Source organism: Simochromis diagramma, unplaced genomic scaffold (genome assembly GCF_900408965.1).
Source record: "Simochromis diagramma unplaced genomic scaffold, fSimDia1.1 OVJJ01000067.1, whole genome shotgun sequence".
Lineage (NCBI taxonomy): Eukaryota > Metazoa > Chordata > Actinopteri > Cichliformes > Cichlidae > Simochromis > Simochromis diagramma.
Window position 1 is genome coordinate 1 of NW_024386830.1, and position 24,134 is coordinate 24,134.

General features: G+C 47.9%; 1 protein-coding gene across 1 annotated transcript in view; it reads left to right on the forward strand.

The window, feature by feature from the left end:
* Positions 1-453: 453 nt before the first annotated feature.
* LOC120730827 (myosin light chain kinase, smooth muscle-like) overlaps positions 454-24,134 on the forward strand; it is a gene marked incomplete at its 5' end in the record, with an annotated part of 28,941 nt that continues 5,260 nt past the window's right edge. Inside the window, 14 exons of the mRNA XM_040027357.1 lie at positions 454-648; positions 789-1,224; positions 1,734-1,873; positions 2,011-2,084; positions 2,170-2,270; positions 2,440-2,652; positions 8,454-8,589; positions 10,013-10,209; positions 11,289-11,496; positions 11,572-11,616; positions 13,332-13,418; positions 14,086-14,957; positions 18,822-18,929; positions 21,033-21,092. Coding sequence (XP_039883291.1) covers positions 454-648; positions 789-1,224; positions 1,734-1,873; positions 2,011-2,084; positions 2,170-2,270; positions 2,440-2,652; positions 8,454-8,589; positions 10,013-10,209; positions 11,289-11,496; positions 11,572-11,616; positions 13,332-13,418; positions 14,086-14,957; positions 18,822-18,929; positions 21,033-21,092 — 2,872 coding nt within the window. The remainder of the gene's footprint in view (positions 649-788; positions 1,225-1,733; positions 1,874-2,010; positions 2,085-2,169; positions 2,271-2,439; positions 2,653-8,453; positions 8,590-10,012; positions 10,210-11,288; positions 11,497-11,571; positions 11,617-13,331; positions 13,419-14,085; positions 14,958-18,821; positions 18,930-21,032; positions 21,093-24,134) is intronic.

Genomic DNA, 24,134 nt, shown 5'->3' on the forward strand with positions numbered 1-24,134 from the left:
GGGGGCTGTGTGTCCCTCCATGAATAAGCCTCCCACATTCAGCAGCATCCTGGAGGAGTTGAGCTACCTAAGCAGCCTCTGCAGGGTCCAGTCCTCACCTCATGCTACCAGCATGGAGACCAGCCAATGCAAAACTAGTGAAAAACAGTCAGAAGAGAAGAGGAAGGAAACATGCGAGTGTCCTCCACCCGTGAAAGCATTCCTGCTCTGGGGGCTGTGTCCTTGTTGTTAGTTTCATTAACACCAAAGCAGCTGAACCTGATTAACACCTCCTCTGATACTGAACCAATCAGATCAGTATCCCAAAGTTCACTGACTTGATGTCAAACTCAGATTAAAAAGTGCTCCTTTCATTTTTTCAGCAGTGTGTAAACACCAGCATCCAAACAGCAGGGGGCGCTGCTGCACAGGGTTGCACTCCATGCTTATAAAGAAGTAACTGCTAAGTGCTGATCCCAGAACTCCATCTCTCACGATTCCAGGTGTCGCTCTGCAGCTCCTGCTGTGGAGAACAGGCCGAGCATTTGGAGTGAGAGTCCCCCAAAGTTCATCAACAAACCGAGCCGAGTGTTTGCCGAGCCGGGACAGAGCGCCAAGTTCTCCGCCAAAACCACAGGACGCCCACAGCCCAGGGTCACGTGGCACAAGGTACGAGGAGCTTCAGATCAGAGCTGCAGAGGAACAGCTGAGAAGCTGTGGGATCTCAGTCTCACTCGCAGCGGCGGCTGGAGGACAGATTCTTTGTCCGCTTTTACTGATTAACTCAGTATTTACTGTTTGTCTCTCAGGGGGAGGCGGAGCTTCAGTCTGGTGGGCGGGTCAGCATGTACGAGCGCTCAGGCCTTCACTTCCTGGAGATAAAGGATGTGATTGTCCAGGATGCAGGAAGTTACAAGTGTTTGATCAGCAACGGTTCCGGAACAGCGACTGCCTGCGCCGAGCTTACCGTCCAAGGTGAGGCAGCCAATCAGAGTCGTTCAGCTGCTGCACGCGCTCATTTGTCATTATTTAAAACTGCAAACCAAACGCTGCAGTTCCTCTGCTGTCCAGCAGAGGCAGCAGTGAGTCAGCCCCACGTTAAAACATGTTTACAGCCTGATGTTGAGCAGCTGGTGGCGGTGAGGCGCTCTGAGCGTGTGACTGTGTGGATGCTGATGATGTGGACGTTCTCTCTCTCACGTGTCCTCCCCTCTCTTCTCCAGGTGCTCCTGACGACTCGTCCAGGTGAGTGCTGTCATGTCTGGATGTGTTAACAGTAAGAATCCCTCAGAGCTGTTTCCTGTCTGAAGCTCTGGTGGACGGACAGCAGCGTCCCTCTCAGAGCTTCGTCAGCTCCTGGAAAACGTGGCTCCTCTTTCCTTTGCTGCTGCTAAAGTTTTCCAGCTGAGTTTGAGATCTTTTGGCTTCACGAGCTGGAAACTTGTCCTGGAAAACTGCTTGAGTGTTCACAGCAGCAGGTTAGAGGCAGCTGAAGGAAGCAGAGGAGATTCCTCATCAATCTGAACTCCTGTGGGGACGCTAACCGGCAGGTTTCACCTTTCAGAACCTGCTGCAAATAATCCGTCTGAGGTTTCTTACTGTCTGACCGAAAAGAGACGTCATAAAAATAAATCCACCAGTAAATCAAATATTTCCAGACTGCAGAGAATTAAAAACATGCTGTCACACGGGGACAGTCACCGCGGTAATGAGGACGGCATGTTCAGAATCATCCACTCTGGTTCCTCCTGCAGGACCGGCCGGCCCACTGACGACCCCAGACCAGAACCAGGAGCCAGAAGGAGGGCAGAGCTGCTCCCAGCTCCCAGCCCGAGGAGCAAGAGCCCAGACAGGCCGCCTCCTGGAGGAGCGAACCACCTGCACAGCTCCCTCTGCTGGCTGAGAGGAGAACTGCACCTGATCAGGTTATTTTACTACTACTAATAATAATGTTTCTGAAACTCATGCCATCTAAGGCAGAATAAATGAAAGAGAATGACATGAAGTGAAAGAGCTCCTGCTCCCCTGCAGGTCCGGTCCATCGACGCTCCTGATCCAGATCAGACCTGCTCGGTCCAGCAGTCAGGACCCGGCTCAGATAGCAGGTCAGAACTTGGATCAATTCACTTTTATTTAAATGTGAAGTCACATCCACTTTCAGGTGTGTTCAGGATCACCTGTGTGCTTCAGGCCGGTGAGGACGTCCAAGGCGGGTTCCAACCTGCGGTTCGAGGCCGTCCCCCTGGACCAGGAGGCCACAGAGGGAGCTCAGGTCACGTTCACCTGCCAAGGTGAGAAACGCCTCAGACTGTGAAGCTGGAATCACTGACACGAGGCAGCTCTGAGCAGATGGTTAATGATGATTTAAATAAAGGTTTCATTTCAGGTCTCAGCTCCTCCACAGCTTTACTGTGACTTTAAGATCCTGTGAGTATGAGCCGCCTCTCCTCTTCCTCACAGTGTCCTCCTCTGCTGCCGGGGCCGTGGTCACCTGGCTGAAGGACGGGGGGCCCGTGAGGACGGGATCAGGTCTGCGGCAGAGACGAGACGGCACCCGTCTCACTCTCACCGTGGAGAGGGTGAGACGGGTGGACCGGGGCACGTACAGGTGTCAGCTGACGAACGCTGACGGGCTGACGGTGGACTCTGCAGCGTGGACGCTCCTCGTGCACAGTGAGTTCCTCCTCACATAGACTAAAGGACCTGAAATGAAACCTTTATTTAAACCATCTCCTCAGAGCTGCTTCATGATGGATGGGGGGGGTGGATGAATGGATGGGGGGTGGCCATCTACTGTTCGGAAGGTTAGTGGTTCGATCCCTGGCTCCTTCCTTGGGCAAGATACTAACCCCAAATTGCTCTCAGATGCATCCATCAGAGAATGAATGCATGAATGTTAGTAAGGAAGCACAACAATCTTAGAAGACATGCGTGTATGGGTGAGTGTGACTGGGTGAATGTGGCGTGTTGTATAGACCGCTTTGAGTACTGTGGGAGAGCAGAAAGGTGCTGTGTAAGAGTCGGTCCATGACCCTGTGTGGATGCATAGATGTTGTAACGCAGGGCAGAGGAACAGCTTCACTCTGAGGCTCAGAGTGTGATGACCGAGTCCTCCAGCAGAGGGCAGCACTGACTCTCACAGAAACACAATCATGGTCCAACAGGAAACTGAGGACATACTCCATCCTGACCTTTGACCTGACCTTCTGATCAGAGAGAAAAACAAACACACACAGGACAGAAATGTTTGTGTGGGGAGAATCTGAGACGTTTGGAGTGAAGCAGGAAGAAGACGAGTGCACTCTGAACTCACAGGAAGTGTTTCATCAGCTCACCTGAAACATGTGGACACCGTGAACGTTGACACCTGCTCACCTTCATGACAGGAACAGGCTGCAGTGAGCAAACACCAGTTTATGGTCCATCATAACTGTAGCAATGACATAAAGTCTGAAAATAGAGTCTGGGTTTCAAATCTGTCTTTACTTTAAAACAGAAGAGTCGTCGTCACAGAGCACCCACACCCGCAGCATTCACACCACAGTGTAGTGGGCTCCTCCATCCTTACTGGAATCCTGCAAACACACAGCACCTCCACAGAGGTCAGAGGTCATCTTCAAGAGGGATGAAACCACCTGCAGAGCTGCTGCTGGGGAAAGCGTTCAGCTGTTAAACCCACGAGCGGCTTTAGTGTTATTATCTCTGCAGACCTGCAAACACCTCCACCTCCTCCATCCACTCATACAGATCACCTACAGTCACCGTGACTCCTTCATCAGCATGAAGCAGATTAACTGATTACCAGAGTGTGTGTGTGTGTGGTGAGGTTACTCACACCGTCTCGTTACCTGCTCTGTTCCAGTCGTTTCGATTGGTCAGAATCATGAAGCTGATGTAACCACGTGGATCAGCTGGAGTCACAGCTCAGGTTTTTCAGCGCCGTGTCGTTGAACCGCTGAGCAGAGGCAGCAGAGAGCCGAGAGCCATATAAAGACAAAACACGCAGCAGCAGCACACACACACACACACCACAGAGTAAGACTGAAGCCGACCCAAGAAGGGCATGCAGAGGGAGTCCACAGCTTCATCACGCGGTGGGGACTCCTCTCAGCTCTGCAGCTGATCCCAGGTCTGCCTCGGCTGGACAGCAGCTACAGAGTGATGCTGACTCAGAAACTCTTGGTCTGGTTTGCTGCTCTTTAGTTTGCGGCCCAGGTTTGTAAGAACATGGTTTCATAAATAAGTGCTGAGTAAACACTGCAGTGAAATATGAAACACTTTGGTAAATGGCGTGCTTCTGTCACTCTCCCATCCCGACTGTCACTTCCTCCTCTTCCTGTCGTCTGTTTTTCCTGATCTTCTGCTCTCTCGCGTTCACACTCGGCCCTCTTTAAACTGCTCTGTGGACATGAAGATGGATGAAATGAAAGGTCGGCCGCTATCAGCAGATTTAAAATGATTAAAAACAGATTACCACCTGTGAGGAAGTGACTCGTGTGTGCTGATGTTTGCAGCCTGAGCCTCTCAGCTCAGGAGCCTCAGTTCATCTCATTCAATGCTCACACAAGTTTGTTCATGATGAGACTTTTTGTTTCATTCATCATATCGTTTCCTTTTCTTTATACATTTTGTTCCACGTGACGGTAACTGATTTATTTCACTGATATTATTGCAAATAACGGGAACGTGGAGCAAATCTTATAAAACTCCTGCCTCTGATAAATGTTGCAGACCAGAAGGAGATCTGCTGAGCTTAGTCACAGTTTTCAGTGTCTTACCTTGTTCAGTCACCATGGTAACTGATACTGAACATCTCACCTGGTCCGGAGCAGGCGAGGCTCACAGTTTCCAGCACAGTGTGTCTTTAAAGTGGTCACCAGTGATTCCACTGTAGAAACATGAACAGTCAGAGCTCTGTTGAGCCAACCATCCCTTTAACGTTAACCAGTAATGACTTCATGAACTTCTTCACAAATAAAATTTTTATCATTAGAGAAAAAGTGACCAATAATCATCCCACAGATGTAATATTATCTACAGCTACTCTTAGTACCATTGATGTTAAGTTAGACTCTTTGTCACGATCTGGTTACAGGGACTCAAACGCAGAGCGGTTAGGTGTCTCCAAGGTGTAGTTTATTTACAGTGCCAGTGCAATAATGTACAGTGAAGGAATCCAAACTCCAGGGAATCACAAGGTAGCTCTCTCACACTCGCTCACGTCTTCTTTGCTCACACTCACACACGTTCACACGGCAGGGAGGTCGCAGGTCCGGGGGGGGGGGGAAGATCTGAGGCAGAAGAGAGGGAAGTCACCAACAAATCACAAATTATGAAGCACAAGTCCACAGGCGCTGTGAGAACACTAACGTCAATAGTACAATCATCCAGCGACGAGAGGATCTGTGTTCCAGCCTCAAATAGTGCTCCCGGTGATGACAGGTGATTGTTGTCAGGTGTGTGTGGGCCAAGGGCGGGAGCCCACAGTGAGCTCCGCCCAGGCAGAGAGGGAGAGAACAGAAACAGCAAATGTAGCCTTGTGGGGCCGACCGGGCAGGCACGGAGACCATGACACTCTTTTTCTCCAACTGATCTTTCTGAGTTAACTTCAATAATTACTTCCTCCAAACCATCAACGTGTCTTTTAGACCCCATTCCTACAAAACTGCTCAAAGAAGTCCTGCCATTAATTAATTCTTCGATCTTAAATATGATCAACCTATCTCTAATGATCGGCTATGTACCACAGGCCTTCAAGCTGGCTGTAGTTAAACCTTTACTCAAAAAGCATCTCTAGACCCAGCAGTCTTAGCTAATTATAGGCCAATCTCCAACCTTCCTTTATATCAAACATCCTTGAAAGAGTAGTTGTCAAACAGCTAACAGATCATCTGCAGAGGAATGGCTTATTTGAAGAGTTTCAGTCAGGTTTCAGAGCTCATCACAGCACAGAAACAGCTTTAGTGAAGGTTACAAATGAAAGCTTAGAAATATGGTATCTAAGCAGATTCTTACTCTGGATGGCATTACCTTGGCCTCCAGTAACGCTGTGAGGAACCTTGGAGTCATTTTTGACCAGGACATGTCCTTCAACGCACATATTAAACAAATATGTAAGACTGCTTTCTTCCATTTGTGCAACATCTCTAAAGTTAGAAATATCCTGTCTCAGAGTGATGCTGAAAAACTAGTTCATGCATTTATTACTTCCAGGCTGGACGACTGTAATTCATTATTATCAGGAAGTCTAACTTTCTGATTTCAGACTGTTTAGCTGATCAGATGTGATGAAATAATAGAAACCAGAACGCTGCTGGTATCACAGCTCCTGTGGATGAATGTAGCTCACAGACCTCAGTCTGGGTCCTGCAGATGCAGCTCTGTGAATGTGAAAATTATTTGTGGTAATGTTTATTTTTCATCACTCACAATATTTTATATCTTCCTCCCACCTGGACTACTCACGTAAATTTTATCATTAATCTAAGACCCGCGTGATAAAATATAACCACCGCTGTCGTAACACCAGCTCTGTGACGTTACTGAGCTCAAAGCAGAAATCAAAGAAGCTGCTGCAGGAAGAGTTACTGCCCTGATGGTTTCTGGACTTTATTTTGAATGTAATTTGCTGAATAGTGCAGAATTTCATTTTATTAGAGGGATGAGTGAGAGCAGCATCAGTCAGCCAATCACTGATCAGCGTGTTGGAGAGGAACCTTCATCGCAGCTTTATAAGGACAATCAGGCATGCAGCAGGAAATCCCCCACTCAGTACACACACACACACACACACACACACACACACACACACACAGTGAAATACCAGCGGGTTCCCACAGACAGCAGATTTCCATGTGAGGACAATAAAGTCTCATCTGCAGTCTGAGAAGAATCTGTCTCGGCTGCTGAAGTCGTTTCACTCAGTGAGTTTGTATCTGCAGGTCACATGACTCCTCACAGTGTAGGAGGAAGTGCTCATATCCTTTCAAAATAAAGAACTGCCAAACTACAGCGTGCATCGATCCATCAGAGTTTGAATTCCTGCGCTGGAAACAGCAGTTTTATGGTTTTCTGTTTAACGTGAAGGTCACAGCGTCATGGTTCATAACCTCAGCTGAAGGAGAGCAATATTCACAAACTTTCATTTTCTTTGTAAAAGTAGAGAATTCTGAAACTCCCAAACTAGACAGGCTGGGTCTGCTGCAGCTGTTGTGCAGAACTTTACCAAATTACTTTACCAGCAATGGATGGATGGATGGGTGAAGTGATGGATGGAGAAATGGATAGTGATGAAGGATGGATGGATGATGGATGGATGGACGAGGGATGAAGGAATAATAATAATAATGATTGCATTTATATAGCGCTTTTTGAGAACCTCAAAGCGCTTTACAATTCCACTATATTCACTCTCACATTCACACACTGGTGGAGGCAGCTACAGGTGTAGCCACAGCTGCCCTGGGGCAGACTGACAGAAGCCAGGCTGCCATAACGCACCATCGGCCCCTCTGACCATCACCAGTAGGCGGTAGGTGAAGTGTCTTGCCCAAGGACACAACGACGAGACTGTCCAAGCCGGGGCTCGAACCAGCAACCTTCTGGTTACAATGGAATGGATGCATGGATAGATGGATGGATGGATGATGGAGAAATGGATGCATGATAGAGTGATGAAAGATTAATGGAGGGATTGATGAAGGAATGGATGGATAAATGCATGGATGGATGGTTGGATGGTTGGATGGAATGATAGATGGAGTGATGATGGATGGATGGGTGGAGGGCTGATGGATGGGTAGATGGATTTTTTGTCACTGGTGTAAGAAGGAAAGATGAAACCAAAGCCGGCGTTTCAGATATTCAGATTTCTGTTTCTTCACCTCCTCTGCCCCCGCTCGTCTCATCAACCCTGGAAACACCCCAGCATGGAAATGATTATACTAACTGTTGTTACAGTGTGTGTGTGTGTGTGTGTGTGTGTGTTCATCAGTTAATGTGACGCACACACAGCCGGTGAGCAGTGTGTGTCCTCTCTGGTATTTCTGATATGTACACAGAACAAAACACGCACACACACATTTGTTCCTCCTCACATGAGCGCACACACATACACAGGCATGTTTAATGGACTTTAGTGTGTGTGTGTGTGTGTGTGTGTGTGTGTGTGTGTGTGTGTCTGAGAGAGAAAAGGAAACCCTCGCTCCTTATAAGGAAGAGGACGAGTGAGGCTCAGGCTGGTGCTCTGTGCTCTCTCTCTGCCTCGGGCTAACACACTGAGCTCTGGGTTTGGATTATGATAGTTTAATGTGATTGGCTGTTACACTGTAAATAAAACAGGAAGTCAAACGTGCATTATTTCCCTTTGACATTTGAAGTATCAGCAGACTGGAGTACTCTCGTGTACTGGAGTAAATGTACTTGATTACATTAGTAACTGCTCCTTTTTCTTCTTTAGTGTTTCCGTCCTGCAGGCAGACAGAGAGGCGGGAGGTCAGAGGTCACAGAGGTCAGAGCTGCGTGTGAAGCTCCTCGCTTCATTGGTCGCCTGAGCGATCTGAAGGTGATGGACGGCAGCAGAGTCGCCATGACGGTGGAGCTGAGCGGTAAGTGTGTGTGTGTGTGTGTGTGTGTGTGCGAGCTGTGGTATTTCCTGTCTGATCTCTGGGGAGATGGAGGAGATGCGATGAGGGCAGATTTACTTCTTCGTTTCCTCTGAGTGTTGTTGTTGCTCTGATATGACAGCACGCATTGTTTCTGAATTATGAGTTCATTATGAGTCCCCACATTATTAACCCCGCAGTGTGTGTGTGTGCGTGTGTGTGTGTGTGTTACATAATGATTTTCCACACTGGGTTTTCTTCTCCATATAAGCTGTGTGAGGATCAGAGGTGCTGTTGCTTCTCTCACGAGCTTCATTTCCACACAAAACTGAAATTTATGGAGCCACACACACGCACACACACACACACACACACACACCACGCACACACACACACACACACACCACACACACACTCCTCGTGCCTATGGTACGACAACTTTTCTCCGTGCCCCTGGTACACTGTGCAGAAACACCTTGCCACACACACACACGCACAGCACACACGCACACCTCTGACCTCTGACCTCTGGATGTTTTTCTTACCCAATCATTACACTGAACTCCCCTGAAGGTCATACTGACGTATTAATAAATAATTGTACTTACTAAATGTGAAAAGTATTTAAACTAATTTTACATCCACAGCTAGAGTTAAAGCAGCTTTACTGAAGCATCCATGAAATGAATCAAATAACAGTGAATTTAGCTTTAAATCACTGACTGTATCTGAATAATGGCGGCTGTGACGGTACTTGACATAATGAGTCCTGCAGCCAGACGTATCTGGATGAGGTGATGGAGTGCAGACACAGATACCTGCTGATCAGTGCTCAACGTCCAATCACAATCCTTGAATTTCACTGTGCATAAAAACTGAAGCTCCGCCTTCTTGGATGGTCTGTTAGTAGTGACCTCACAGCAGCCATGTTATTGGTCAGATGATGTCATTAATAATGCTCCAACTGCACAAACACAGCCCAGAGGTCCAGTTCAGGTGAAACTAGCAAACAGTTAGCAGCTACAGCCACCTGTGTCACCATCCACCTGTCAGTCAAAGAGGCCACGCCCCTAATAACAAATAAACAGGTGAGTTATAAAGACCACCTACCCCTGTACAGGGGTTATGAAGGTGGATAATTATCCATGAAGACCAATCAGTTCGTGTATGAGGCTAACGTCTATGAGGACTGACTCACTGCTGCCTCTGCTGGATTTCAGAGGAACTGCGCTTCCAGTTTGCCTTTTTTTTAAAGTACTTTTGATTCAACAACACTAAAATGTAAATTAAATAAACAAAATATTGCCACTCCTTTAATTCTCAAAAATACTGCATATAATAATTATAATATTAAGTAAAAGGATCTTTGGTGCGTACTGGTCTTCACTGATGTGTCCTGATGTTTGAATGAAGCTGTGTGTGGTCCTCAGGTCACCCTCCCCAGAGCTGGTGTGGCTCCACGATGGGCAGGAGGTGACCGAGTCAGAGGACTTCCAGCTCCTCAGAGAGGGAACCCGCTGCACTCTGCTGATCCACGAGGTTTTCCCCGAGGACACCGGGACCTACAGCTGCCAGGCCTGGAACCAGTATGGAGAGGACCAGACCCAGGCCCGGCTCACGGTGGAGGGTATGCTGCAGTTGCACTGAGACCTGAGTGACACCAATGTGGGGATTTTTGCAATGTTCACAAACACAACAATTACAAACCCACAGCCTTTCTGATCCTGATACCAAATCCACCTTGGCCCAAAAATGTGGTTTCTGTCTTGTACCCTTTATTTGTGTTCTCTTCTTAGTTTATTTTTGTGAAGCTTTTGGTTTCTGTTTTGCATTTCTATTTTCCTCCCGTTATTCTTGGTGTTTGATTATGTAGGTCTCAGGTTTTGGTTTCCATACTCTATTCTGTGTCCAGTCAGTGTCTGTGTCTGCCCTGTTCCCACGTCTCTGTTGCAGTGCCTGCTTATGAGTCTGTGTCTATACGTTCAGTCTGTGTTTCCTGTTTTACTTTGAAAGTCCGTGTCTCATGTTAAAGCGTCAGGTTTTGCATCCTTTGTCTCGTCAGCCCTGATTGCCCCCTCTGTGTTTCTCTGTGTTTCTCTGTGTCCGTGTCGCGATCTACCCTCATCTTGCTGTGTGTTCAGGTTATTGATATTTTCAGTTTAGTATTTGTACTCTCAGTTTTGCTAGGTCTCTGTTTTCCATATAGCAATAAATCTGAGTTTACTTACTGCCTCAGAGTGTCTGCACTTTGGGTCCATATCACCGCTCCTGCCTGCACACAGCCTCTACATGACAAAAAAAGCCAAAGAAAACTCCAGTCCTGTCAGCCGGTGTCTGTCGGGTGTTCAGTGCGATTGTTGCTTTGTTCATGCATTACATGCTTCTTTATTGTCAGAGTCTGAATGGTAACTTATAGTTCATGCAGAGGTTGAATGGTCTGTGGATCCTGAGTTTGTGTGGATGCGATGTTTATACATCCAAACTCCCGGGATGATCTGATTAGTGTCCATGAGGATTGCGAGGGAGAAGACATCAACCCTCCAGCTGTAACTGAGGATGTCTGTGCTGCAGCTCAACCACTGACCGATCAACTTTGGTGTCATTGTGTTCAGACACTATCTACAGTGTATATGTTGGGTTTCCTATGTGAGGCTCAACCACACGACCTCCATATAAACCCCGATTTATTATTGTGGTTTTCTGCAGAGCCTCAGGACGGCGTCCAGCCCTGGTTCATCACCAAGCCCAAAGAGGTGAGCGCTGCTGTTGGTCAGCATGTTCTTCTGTCCTGTGCCATCGCCGGAGATCCGTTTCCCCAGTACACCTGGACCAGAACCGACCCGAGCCGATCTCTGACCTCCGGAGGCGACTATGAACTTCTGCAGAAAGAGGACGTCGTCTCCCTGCTCATAAGGTTTACAGTTAAACGCAAACCACACGCTCTGCAGCTAACCACACCTGATACAGCTAACTCTGTTTTCTTCTTCAGACGGGTGAAGAAGGAACATGGCGGAGAGTACCTGATCAGCCTGAGGTAACAGATCGACAGCCGCCGATACTGTAAACACTCACATGTCATAAAAAGACACAGATTCTGCAGACATGCTGAAATAATCCCAGATGATCGTCAGTACAGAGCTGCAGTGAGGATTACACTCACAGAGGAACCACCAGCCCTCCCCCTCCATAATCTATTCATCCATAACCTCATCATCCACCCCAGCACATACAGCAGTCTGCATCATATTCAAAGCATGACTATGTAACTCGAGAATAGAAGAGAAATCTCCTTCTGCTCATGAAAATCATATGTGATGTGCTGGTGCCAGTGAACATGAAGAAACTGTGAGAGACGGTAAAGCTGCACTTTACCCGAAACACAAACCAACATCAAGGAATTTAAAGGTGCCTAATGCCGCACAGACGAGGTCCTCTGGGTGTTCTTAAGTGACAGTAATACTGAGAACAAGTGCTTAACCAATCAAACACTTGGTCATGTTGGTAAAGTTCCTGAACAGTTCTGGTTCAGGTGTATTGGGGACCTTGGATGGTTGATCTGGACCATCCAAGGTCCTGAAATTTCAGAGCTCCAGATCTCTGAAAAGTTCAGGATCTTTTGATATTTCACGAACTCCAAAGTTCAGATATTTTGGACCAAGTTCCTGTCCTTTCTGAAGTACTACACCTTTGGAGGTAAAGAGAACATCCCCAGAACTTAGTTCAGACCTAATTTTATCCAAATGGTCCCGAACCTGTAGAAAGTTCCTACGATGGAAATGCAGCTTTAAACCTCAGAGTCATTGAGCCATGAGTGACAACATTGTGAGCCTGAAGATTTACTGTCAATCAAACATTATTATTGAAATACACACTTCATAATAATGGATATTTCCAACTTACTAAAACAGGAAACTGTTGGATCTCAAGTAAAAACAAATTCTGAATGTCCCGAAAGTCATTTACAAACCAAGTCAGTATTTGGATGGTTTCAAACATCACACTGTGAGCAGTAACAGCTTTGACAGTGCAAAAGAAGGAAAACCTGTCCTCAGCTGGAACAGCTAACATGACATAATCGTTCTAACAAACATCAAACCTGATTCCATTTGTCACGAGAAGGTGTCCTGTGTTTTCTTCAGATCGTGGGGCGAGTGTAGGGTTGCTGTCTGTGAAGTCTTAGCCGTTCAAAGGTTGATGCAGAGCAAATCAAGTGCAGAGGTCATTCTATATAAAAACGACTTTTACAATCAACAGATGACCTGAAGACGTCTCTGATGGCACAGAGGCCGTTTTTCCACAGATGTGAATACAGGAGAGCTTCGGACTGAAAAAGACAAACAGTTGATCTATAAAAGTAAATATCAGGTTTTCCACATCATAATGTGACTTCTTCAGAGAGTGAAGTGATGATTGAGCATCAAGACATAATGTGATTAGTGCTAACAAAGACAACAAAGACAACAACTTCCAGGGTAATTTCAGTCAAATGTTTCTGAACATTGTTGATCAGGACCAGTGGAGCCTACCTGGTGTCTTTTCCTCTCTTAAAGGGAAAATGTTATGTGCCATTAATGAGAGATAAAAGGATCAGTTTCTCATATGAAGTCTGACGTTGCAAATAGCACAGTGCAGCAGTGCCTGAATGAAAACACCGCTGTGATGAATCAGTGGCGTGGAAGTGGGAGATGGTCTTAGTGCCTGTGAGAAGATGAGAGTGTGCTGCATGTAAAGATAAACTTTGTGTTTCAGGAACAGCGTGGGCGAGTGCAGCGCTGTGGCCACGCTGTCGGTCACCGAAAGACGAGAAAAGGACAGGAGAGGACGGGACGGCAGCAGGTGAGACCTCACTCACCTGGACACCTGCAGCTGGCTGAACAGGGCGGAGTCAGATTTCTGTGCCGTATGAGCGTGATTGGTTGAACCTGACGAGTTTTTAAAACGTCTCGTTCCCTAAACAGACCTCTGCATCATCAGCATAGAGTCTGACTCCGTCAGCCCCCCCCCCACTATTCCCAGCTCTCTGTTCCTGTTTCCACCCCCTCCTCACACCCACCCACCATTCCCTCCATCCTTCTGTTATTTATCCAGAAATTCCCTAAAGCTTCTCTAATCCGTCCATATCACCCCGACCAATCAGAGCCAGTATTTCCTCTGTGTGTTTACTCTGCTGCGAGTGTTTGCTGGAAGAAACCCCGTTTGCTCTAGTTTGATGAAACTGTGAAAAAGAGTCAGCAGCTTCAGAGGAGGAGGAGGAGGAGGAGGAGGAGGAGGAGTGTGTCCTCAGTCTGCTTTTTCTTTGTTTACATCTGTGTGTGTGTGTGTGTTCCCTCTGCTCATGCCCATATTCGGGCAGTTGAGTCACTTGTGATGTAACATGAACAATTTGAGTCGAGGTCCCCCCCCCCCCCACCTCCCACCCCACCAGCTAAGACCTGGGGGGCGGAGCTTGTCCTCTTGCTCTCTCTCTCTGTCCCTCCATCTGTCTCTGTGCTTGTTCATCCAGCCTGGCAGCAGCAGCAGGAGGAGCAGGAGGAGGAGCAGCTGGTGGGAGCGTGGTGCTGAGAGGAGGTGGCAAAGGAGGAGGAGGCGTGGAGCAGAGAAGCAGCAGCAGTGGTGTCAGTCGGCAGTGGCAGGAGGCCAACGAGGAGCAGAAGGAGAACCGGCAGCTCCCGCACCTGCACAGAGAAGAGAAGAAGAAGAAAGAGGAGGACCAGACCACTGCTCCCAGAGGCCTCCTCAAACGCTGTGTGGAAACCAGGGAGCGGGGTGAAGAGGAGCTGCGGCAGAGGGAGGCGCAGCAGCTGGACTTCCGCTCGCTGCTTGGACGCCGAGCCGTTCAAGGCAAAAACATCCAAGAGGGAGACGAGCAGAGGGAGGCCGGCCCCGCCACCGCCACCGCCACCACCGAGCATAACCAGCGCCACCACATGGATTTTAAGGCCAACCTCAAGGGTGTCAAACCCAAGAGCGAGGAGAAGGTGAACTCCCCATCGCAGGTCGACTTCCGCAGCGTGCTGGGGAAGAAGGGCGCCGCAAGCAGCAACAGCAGCAAGGCCGCAGAGACGCCCACGAAGAACGCCGGCGACTTCCGCTCTGTCCTCGCCAACAAGAAGAACCCGACGGGCCCCGAGAAGAACGGGGAGAAGGCGGAGGTGAACAACTGCATGGATGGAGGGATTAATGAGAAGAAGAGCACCGGAGGAGGAGGAGGTGCGGCGCCGGAGTTTGTAGAGAAGCTGAGCGACATGACGGTGCTGGACGGTCAGCGGCTCCGGCTGCAGTGCCGCCTCGCCACCGCTTCTGATGTCACTGTCACCTGGACGCTGGACGGGAAGGTCATCAAGGCGTCCAAATTCATCATCCTCGCAAACGAAGGTCAGAGGTCACACACACAGCACAACAGGAAGTGAAAGGTTTTCTGACATGATTTGGTTAAAAAGGAGGGAGGAGGGCTTTGTTTACATTTCACAGCAACCCCGAAGGCTCTCTTTGAATTCAAAAAAACTTTATTTAGCAGTACTGTTTGTTTGCGATCATCAATGGAAGTGATCAGAATCGATTAGAGCCACTGAATTTATTCAGGCTGAGAAAACAGAAAAACCCCTCAGATTAAAGACGACAGAATGAGCAGCGCGACAGGGAGGCGGAGATCAGGAGGTGAAGCTGTGGAGCAGCGTTGGTGGAGTCGGTGGAGGAGCTGAAGCAGCTGCTGATGGAGGTCTGAGGATTGAGACTCTAATAATAGAACGCAGATGTGAAACAATAGAAGCAGGATGTGATGTGTGACCGTCACTGGAATTTCATATGGAAGCAGATCACTACACACACACACACACACACACGTATTACTGTACTTGTGAGGTCCGGCAGGGATTCATTCATCAGTTGAAGGGACACTCTGTCTGTCTTAAACTGTCTTCATGATGTTTAGTTACGTCTCCCCGAAGCTAATCTTTAAAACTTGTTCAGTAACTTTGAACATGCTGAGCAGAACTGTCGTTCATGGATTTGATTGTGAAGACAAAAATGTAAAAAACAAAGTTTACTTTAAATTCAGTCTGGACTTTTTTGTGTTTAGCAGTGATGGTGATAGTTTTACTTACTTTAGACACAACTTTGCTAAAATTGAGTTAGCGTGATTGTTCTAGCAATAACATTAAGAAGGCAGTGACAGTTAGCCGCACTGCAGGAATGTAACATCAGCTGATCAAGTAAAAACGAGAAGATGGACACAGCCGGTGCTCAGCTACTTTAAACCTGTATTCTTTCTAATCTCCAGTAGGGGGAACTCCTCTGGCAGTTGTGTAAAAGTCGGAGTGTGTGAGCCTGCTGCCCGCCTCATGTTTACTTTGCAAATGAGGACCTTATTATCCGGTCGTTAAGTGATGACGTGACGAATCCTACTTCCGGGCCTAAAGTAGTCTGCGTTTAATATGGCTTTTGTGTTGTTAACATGTTTAATGTTTTGTATTTCCTTCTATTTAATCTCAAAAAGCTCCTAAAACAGTCAGTGATCCCTGTTGACCTCCCTCGGCTTTTAACCGCTAATCATTTATTTAAGCTCAGTTTTTAAAACCTTAGGATGTAACTACAGCCCAGCCCATGCAGCAGTATATGAAGACTAACCTCGTATTGTGGATGGATTATCTCAGTTGTTCTCCTGGCTGAAGTTTGGTCCTTTTACAGCATCCTGCCATGCGATTACATTTGTTCCTGACCACCAAGAACACTCACGTTAACTTTTATCGAGTGGAAAAAAAGTTAGCTTGTTATTATGCTAACATAGCTGTGTCGCTAGCGGTCACGTAGCACATCATTATATACCAGCTAGCCCAACTTCAGTAACCCTACAAACGTCACTGCTGTTTAGTTTTCTGTCTTCATTTATGCTGGAAGTGATAGCAGAGCTGTACGTTTTAATTTGTTTCCAAAACCCCGCAGTCAGGACATGCTATATATTTAGATAGAAGCTAGCGAGCTAACTCCCTGCTAACTTCTAACTCCGTTAAATGTCATAAATTCCGTTTTCATGGATGCCTGGATGTTAAACTCAATTGTTACACCTGGTAGAGCAGAACGCTGATCATTTTATTAAACATGAAAGACTTTAGACAGTTTTTCAACTCTCAGTAATGCCATAGTGATCGTTTGATATATGGACCTGCAGCGGAGTTTAGGTCCAGACACGGCTAGTGACGTCAGACTGAACAACCGGATAGCGACAAAGAAACAGGAAGCAGGAGATGATTGAGTCATTAGCCAATGAGCATGCAGCATGTCGTGTAGATCCACGCCGTGCTTGGATTTTGTCGGGCTCGCCGCTCTGCTGAAGTCACCCTCACTGCCTCTCCTCCTGATGGTCGAGGGACACTTTGAGTTCACTTTCACTTTCAGCAGCTGGACCAGCTGTCACAATCTTTTCTTCTCTGTGCCGTTATCAGCGGCTCCAGCAGGAAACTTTCATTAACAGGAAGCTTTCAGCATGGATGGTGAAATAAATACAGCAGCCGTCAGAATCAGACTGATGGCTCACATTTATAAAAATAGGCAGACTCACCCTTTAAGAAAGAGCCTGAAGGTCCTCACAAGCATAGAAACACACACTGTGATGTCCTGTAAAGACCTGTGTGTGTGTGTGTGTGTGTGTGTGTGTGTGTGTGTGTGTGTGTGTAATAAATCCCTCAGTGTGTTATTTCAGTCTGGAGGACAGCCCCTGGTTGTGTGTGTTTATCCTGCAGAGTGAGGAGTCTGTGTGTCACATGTTAAAGGTCAGAGGTCACATACATGTGTCGGTGCAGATTTAAAGGCAGCAGCATGTTTATGATGAACTCAGATCTTCACTTTCTGCTCTTGTGGTTTTGTAGGCGTCGTTATAAAACGACGTGATCGTTGGCTGAAGGGTCGTCATGACGATAAAACGTCAGATCAAAGCGATCCTTTTACAGAAAGTGTTCAGAGTGTTGATTCAACGAGTCGCAGCAGCTTCCTGCCTTCTCTTCACGCTTTGTTGGATTTGGTGCAGATCCCCTCAGCTCCAGCAGGGTGGAGGACGACAGATGTTTTCTCCACAGATGTTTAAGACGTTGCCTCGGTCAGGTCCGAGCCTGTCAGCTGTAAGGACCTCTCTGACTTTAGTTGTCATCCTCCTCTTTTATGAAATTTGCAGATGAGATTAGAGATCGTAGAAACAAGCAGTGGAAATGAGTTTTCTCCAGATGGTGTTTGGCCATTACTGATGTGGTGAGGAGGGAATCAGAGTGGAGCAGCCGGCTGAGGCAGTTCATCCAATTTGGACGCCTCCTCTGCGGGGTGTTCGTGTCCTAGTGGGAGGAAGCCCTGCGGCAGACGCAGGGCACTCTGGAGAGATTGCATCTCTTGGCTGACCTGGGAACGCCTCGCTGTTCCCCCGGGTGAGCTGGAGGAGGTGGCTCACAGAGGGAGGTCCGGGCTTCTCTGGCTAGGCTGCTCCCCTGAACCAGAAAAGGACAAGAAGATGGATGGATGGTAACTCAGCGCCACGATAGCATCACGAAGCACAAATAAAAAGGGTTAGGGTGAGGTTGAGTGTTGGTCGTGTGCAGGTCGTATGAAGGTCACCTCAGATCCGTGAATTTCTGTGATAGCTGTGCTTTGTCACCAGGGGGCAGTGTTAGAGACTCGTGTTGTTGTTGGTGAAACTGTCCATCACCCGCCGACCTCTACGAGGGTTTCTTTGACTTCACGCTTCAGTTTCCCGTCCTGTGAACTTCAGGTTCCCTAAACTCTCGGCTGGCCGATCGAGTTTTAAACATCTCGGTTCTGATTGGAACAAACAGGACGGAGGCGACCAAAACAACAATCTTTTAAAAGATTTTTTTAAAACCATCTTCAGGTCACAGAGTCTGATTAACAGGGAAAGCTTTTATTTTCACTGATCAAAGTGAGAGGCAGAGGAGTGTGATGCTTGTCCTTCTGTCTGAAGCAAAGAAATGTCCTAACACGTGTTGAAGGAAGAAGAAAGCCTTTCTGAAGGATGCCGCACCGGCAGCGGAGGATGGCCTTTAGTCTCACATGGCGTCTAAAAGGGTGGAGAACGTGACGCTCTGATAGCTCGTTCATAGTAAATGAAATGTGTAAGGAGTCATACCTTCATTTTTATTGATTAACTTTGTGGAATGTAAGAAATGAGACTTGACCTGGTGCTGATCTGACTGTGTCCTGTGTGGGTTGCGTTATATTGTGCTGTGTTGTGTGTTGCAGGCGGCCTCTGCTCCCTGACCATAGACAAAGCCCTGCCAGAGGATGAAGGCCAGTATAAATGCAGAGCCGAGAACTCGGCAGGCAAAGCCGAGTGTTCCTGCACGGTTGGTAGACGGTGAGAACAAAGCTTTGTTCCTGTCTCAGATCTTTCCTTCAGTGCCGCATGTTCTTCTTCTGCTGTTTTTGTTCTTCTGGTCTTTCCTCTACAGTTATTCTTCCTCCTGCATCCTGATGTAGACGCAGGTTTAAAGCATTCAAACTGTGAGAGAAACTTTAAAGTGTACTTTTGTTGTCTGAATGAAGATCTGAAATGTATCTGATATGTTTGTCGTAATCTGTCCTAAACCAAAGAGCTTGTTTACTTCCTGCCGTGTCCACGAACATTTGTTGACTCCGTCATCAGCACACTCTCAGACACCAACCGATGAGTCAAGCCTCCTGAACACACGACTCTGTTCAGCAGTGCAGCTCTGCTTCTTTGGAAAGATCACACAAACATCAGCATTCATGGGTCATGTTAGCCCCGCCCACTCTCTTTGATGGTCGCTGCAGTGGTTTGGACTGGAAGAGTGATGCAGCAGAAGCTGCAGCGCTGGTCAGCTGGGTTTCCTGTCATTAGAACCAACGAACACAAACACAGTTTGACTTTATCAAAGATCGGCTCCTGTTTGCAGACGGGTTAGCGCTGGTCGTCAGGACATCAGCTGTTTGTAAAGGGTTTAGTCAGCTGGTTTTAAACACGAACACCACAGACTCGGTGTGCTGTGTCCAGAACAGCACGGACGCCGTGGTCCAGCCTGCAGCACGGACGCAGCCGCTGTTTCAGGTGTGTCTCAGTCCTGTGGTGCTCATGGACACCTGAGACTGAAGCAGCACGAGGACACTCGGCTCTTTCTTTGCTGTGAGCTAACGTGGCGAGGACAGAGGCAGAGTTCGCGATGGAAACACGATGAACTGTGCTCCACCATGTGCTGTGAATCTGTGATGTTGTGTTTGGACAGGAAGTCAAGGAAGTGACAGCAGTGACTTCCAGAGAACACAGAAAGTGTCCGGCTGTGTGAACACTGTGGTTCAGTTCTGAGACCTCCAGGATCGTCTCACGCCTGTGCACCGGGTCCGTCCAGACAGCACCCAGAGACTGCAGCCTGACGGCCCATCAGACGCAGCATGTCTCACTGCAAACTAGAGCGAAAGATCCAAAATTTGTGTTGTGCTGCGCTCTGCTTGTACGTCATTTTTGCGACTGCTCTACGTATACGAGAAGTGCCTGCACCTTGTCGCTTCTAAACGTCTTTGACTTTGTGTCCTCTACGACAGTTTGTGTTGTATTATGTCTAAACCTTTAATAAATCCTTAAAGAAGAAACCTTTGTCCTGACTAGTGAAGAATGCGTCGTTTCCAGAACGCTGCTTTCCCTCTGCAGAGCTGTGCAGTTCCCCGTACGTGCACGTAAACCTGTGACAAACAGTTCACCGAACTCAGACACGCACAGAACGCTTTCCTTCATTGTGCAGTTGAACTTACCACAGCTGTAGGCTTAGTTTCTATTGGTAGCACGAAGGTGCGACTCATGCGAGTACTGCACTCTGCTGCACCTGTGCTTGTGCTGCGCTTTACTTGGCACAGCTGGAAAACCATTGCTGCACGAGGCAAACAACAGACATGAATGGGTTTCAGAGCGCAGCGCTGTGCTGCGTCCGATGTGAAAGGACCTTAACTCAGGCTGGACTGAGTCCCGTGCACGCTTACACTTGTATGCCTCCTGGTTGTTATTTACGTACCTGGGTTCTCTGAGTCTGAGCAGTGACTTTTTTGATAGTTCGTCCCTGAATGCAGCACCGCGCTGGTTTCCCTCACAAAAAGCCGGTGGCATTTTTCTGCACTCACACGACTTGACTTGAACTTCTGTCGTCTCGCTGAGTCTCACTGAGCGGCGTGTTACCAAACACCCTCTCTGGGTCCACGCAGCATTCAGTGAATGTGCTCAGTGATGTGTGTCATGTCGGAGAGCAGAATGTGAAATGTCTGAGCTCTGTAAACACATTTTGTTTTTCAGTTTGAATAAAATATGAATTTTCTGCAGGTGAACGCTCAGTGTTTGCCGGAGGGTTTCTGATGTTTGTGTTGGGGTTCACGGCTGTGGAGCTCTCAGAGAGCACCTGAGTGTGTGCACGTGTTAACTCCTCCCCTCTGTCTCTCTGTGTCCTGCAGACCCGGCTGAAAACTCTCCGGCCGACAAGAAGTCCAAGAAGGCGACTCCAACCTCAGAGAGTGAGTTTCCAAAATATGCAGCAGCAGCCTCTTTCCTTTTGTCCCAATAAGGAGCTGCAGGCTGGGATCACTGGTTCCCACACACACACACACACACACTCAGGCGGGTGTTTCTATTTTAAAGAGTCTCTGTGTATCACTGGAAACATCAGTTCCTTCATCACTGTCACATTATTATTCCTACCTCCAGAGCAGTAAACCTCCATTAACACTACGTTTCCCATCAGCCCTGCTGCTTCCCACATACACACACACATGCACACACACACATGCACGTACATGCACGCACACGCACATGCACGCACACACACACACATGCACACATGCACACACACGCACACATGCACGCACACAACACACACACACACACACACACACACACACACACACCACACACACGCACACCTTTCCTTGCAGGGGTCACACCTGTGCATCATGAATGAGTCTCACCTGGAAACAAACTGTGCAGACACTGTGGGTTAAAACACACAGTCTGCTACAAACAACTTTTTGGTTACAAGTAGTAACTTTGTTTGGTTTGTAGCTGTGTCCTGATTGGTCGTAATGTTTCTGTATGCAAGGAGAATAAAGTCTTACTTTGGTAGAAATCCTAAGATCACTCTTCAGAATAAAAGAAAGTGTTGTTGCTCTTTTAAAAGTTTCATCTTAATGAAAGGTTTTGGGTTTTAAACAGGAACATATTGTAGAAAGTTCCTGGCTGTAACAGTTTAAGTCAAAGCTACGATTAATAATTATTCACTCTGAGTAAATTGTGTTGTGTGACCAAAATGTTTCTTTCATGAAACAATCACAATAGAGATACAAATAAATGAAAGAGTTAAACATTTCCTATTGGATGAGACGTTTCTGGACTTGTTGTTTTCTTGCTCTCCGTATCTGCACAGCGCTGAATGTGTGAGTGTTTGAACAGTAACTTCATACAAAAACACTCTGACATGCAGCAGCTTCATGTTTCTGTCTGCAGCCCTCAGTGGAAAATCTGCTCTTATCTTTATGATCCAACTCTAAATCCTTCCTGCTCAGAGTGTGTGTGTGTGTGTCTGTGTGTGCATGCCTCAGTGGGCTCACTGCTGTGGATGGATGTCCTGTTCTGCTCTGATCAGGTTCATATCACAGCCCACAGACACTTTTCTTGCGTTCAAAGCTGAAACCCTCTCCACGGCGCTGACCCCTGACCTTTAACTGTTTGTTCACATGTATGCGAACAGACTCAGAGTTGAATCTACCTGAACATGAGCTGAGAGTTTCTCAGACCGGAGCTCGGCTCCTGCTTTGGTTTCAGTCACTTCTCGGAGACCGCAGAGTTTTAGCAGCAGACAGAGGGAGGAAGGACGGGGCGATGATGTCGGGGGGGGGCGCTGCTCCTCTCCCACTTCCATTTAAGTCCTGGTTTCTGACTCTCGCGCTCTGACAGACTTTGTTTTACTTTGCGTGCTGATTAAAAGCGTGGAAGTGTCGAGTGAAGCCGTTCGTCCGCCTGCTGGGCCCACGTTAGCTTAGAGACACGCAGCAGGTTGGAGGCTGTGTGGTGCAGCGTGTGTGCATGTGTCAGCCTCCACCCTGAAACACAGTTACAGTAAAGACTGAGCACAAGACAAACGGAGAGGCTGCTCCCTGTCCTAACCATCTGCTGCAGGTGCTGCTCACTCTCACCTGTCAGTTTAGTCTGCAGCTACGAGTGGGCGGGGCTAAACATTGTTAAAACTTTTTAAAACCCCATGTGGTCGGGGGTTGGGGGGATTTTCAGGGGCTCTTATTGCAGCGGCGTGTCAGCAGGTATGCAGCTGATATTTTGGGATGGCGTGTACAGGAACACTGAGTTCTTCACTTTCAGTGCAGAAGTAAAAACAGAAGTGCTTCCTGTGACTGACAGAGCAAGGAGCCAATCAGAGTGCAGCTCTGACCGTCAGCTGATTAATATCAAAGCTGCAGACCTGTGCTCGCCTGTCTTTGTGAGGACAGTTTGACATTCAGAGCTCAGCTTCTGTTTGTGTTTCCTCATTCATGAGCTTTCTCATACTAACCTGCTGACAGACGGGGGAGGGGCCGCTGTACATACTGAAGCGTCGCGTGGTCACACACTGATGTCTGCACACGGTGGTTACACACTGATGTCAAGTGCTCAGACTGAAAGTGTTTCCTGCACACATTCATCAGCTTCTTACTAAGGTTCAGTGTCTGATTCTGCAGCTCAGACAGTCACCGCGGTTCAAAGGTCAGAGCTTCACACATGAAAGTGAAAGTCGGAGTGTCGGTCAGAGAGAGGCTCGGCTCACCAGGCGGTTCGTTTTAAAGCTTTACTGACAGGAGACACAAACCGTCCTGCTTCCAAAGCAGGTGTGAACGTATGCTTGTGTGCACGTGTGTGTGTGAGTGAGTGAGTGCGTGCGTGTGTGTGTGCGTGCGTGTGTGTGTGCGTGCGTGTGTGTGTGTGCGTGTGTGTGAGTGAGTGCGTGCGTGCGTGTGTGTGCGTGTGTGTGTGTGCGTGCGTGTGAGTGAGTGAGTGCGTGCGTGCGTGTGTGTGCGTGTGTGCGTGTGTGTGTGAGTGAGTGCGTGCGTGTGTGTGCGTGCGTGCGTGCATGTGTGTGCGTGCGTGTGTGTGCGTGCGTGTGTGTGTGTGCGTGCGTGTGTGTTTTCTCTGCAGACAAGTAACAAAAACCAGCCAAGCGTGCAACTTGTGCTGACCTGATGATGTCACCACGTCACTGGGACCTGAGTGGCCGGTGTTAAGGACGTCACAGCGCCATGAGCGACTTGATGACATCCACCATTTTTATTTGGGGCGTGAAGCGAGCAGCTGCTTTTTTTGACTGTAGCAGCTTCAAGCTTGTTTTGCGAGTTTCTGTGAGAGCAAAAATAACTTTGTGCTGGAAAATCCTCGTGTTTGTGTTTCCAAAGGAAAACAGAGCCAAAGCAGCGAGGCTGGAAGGACGGAGCCTGAGCTCCAGACCGATGGTAACAGCAGACTTTGTGGTGTGGTCAGGTGGAAAGTCTTAAACATCTGAAGGAGGAAACAAAGAA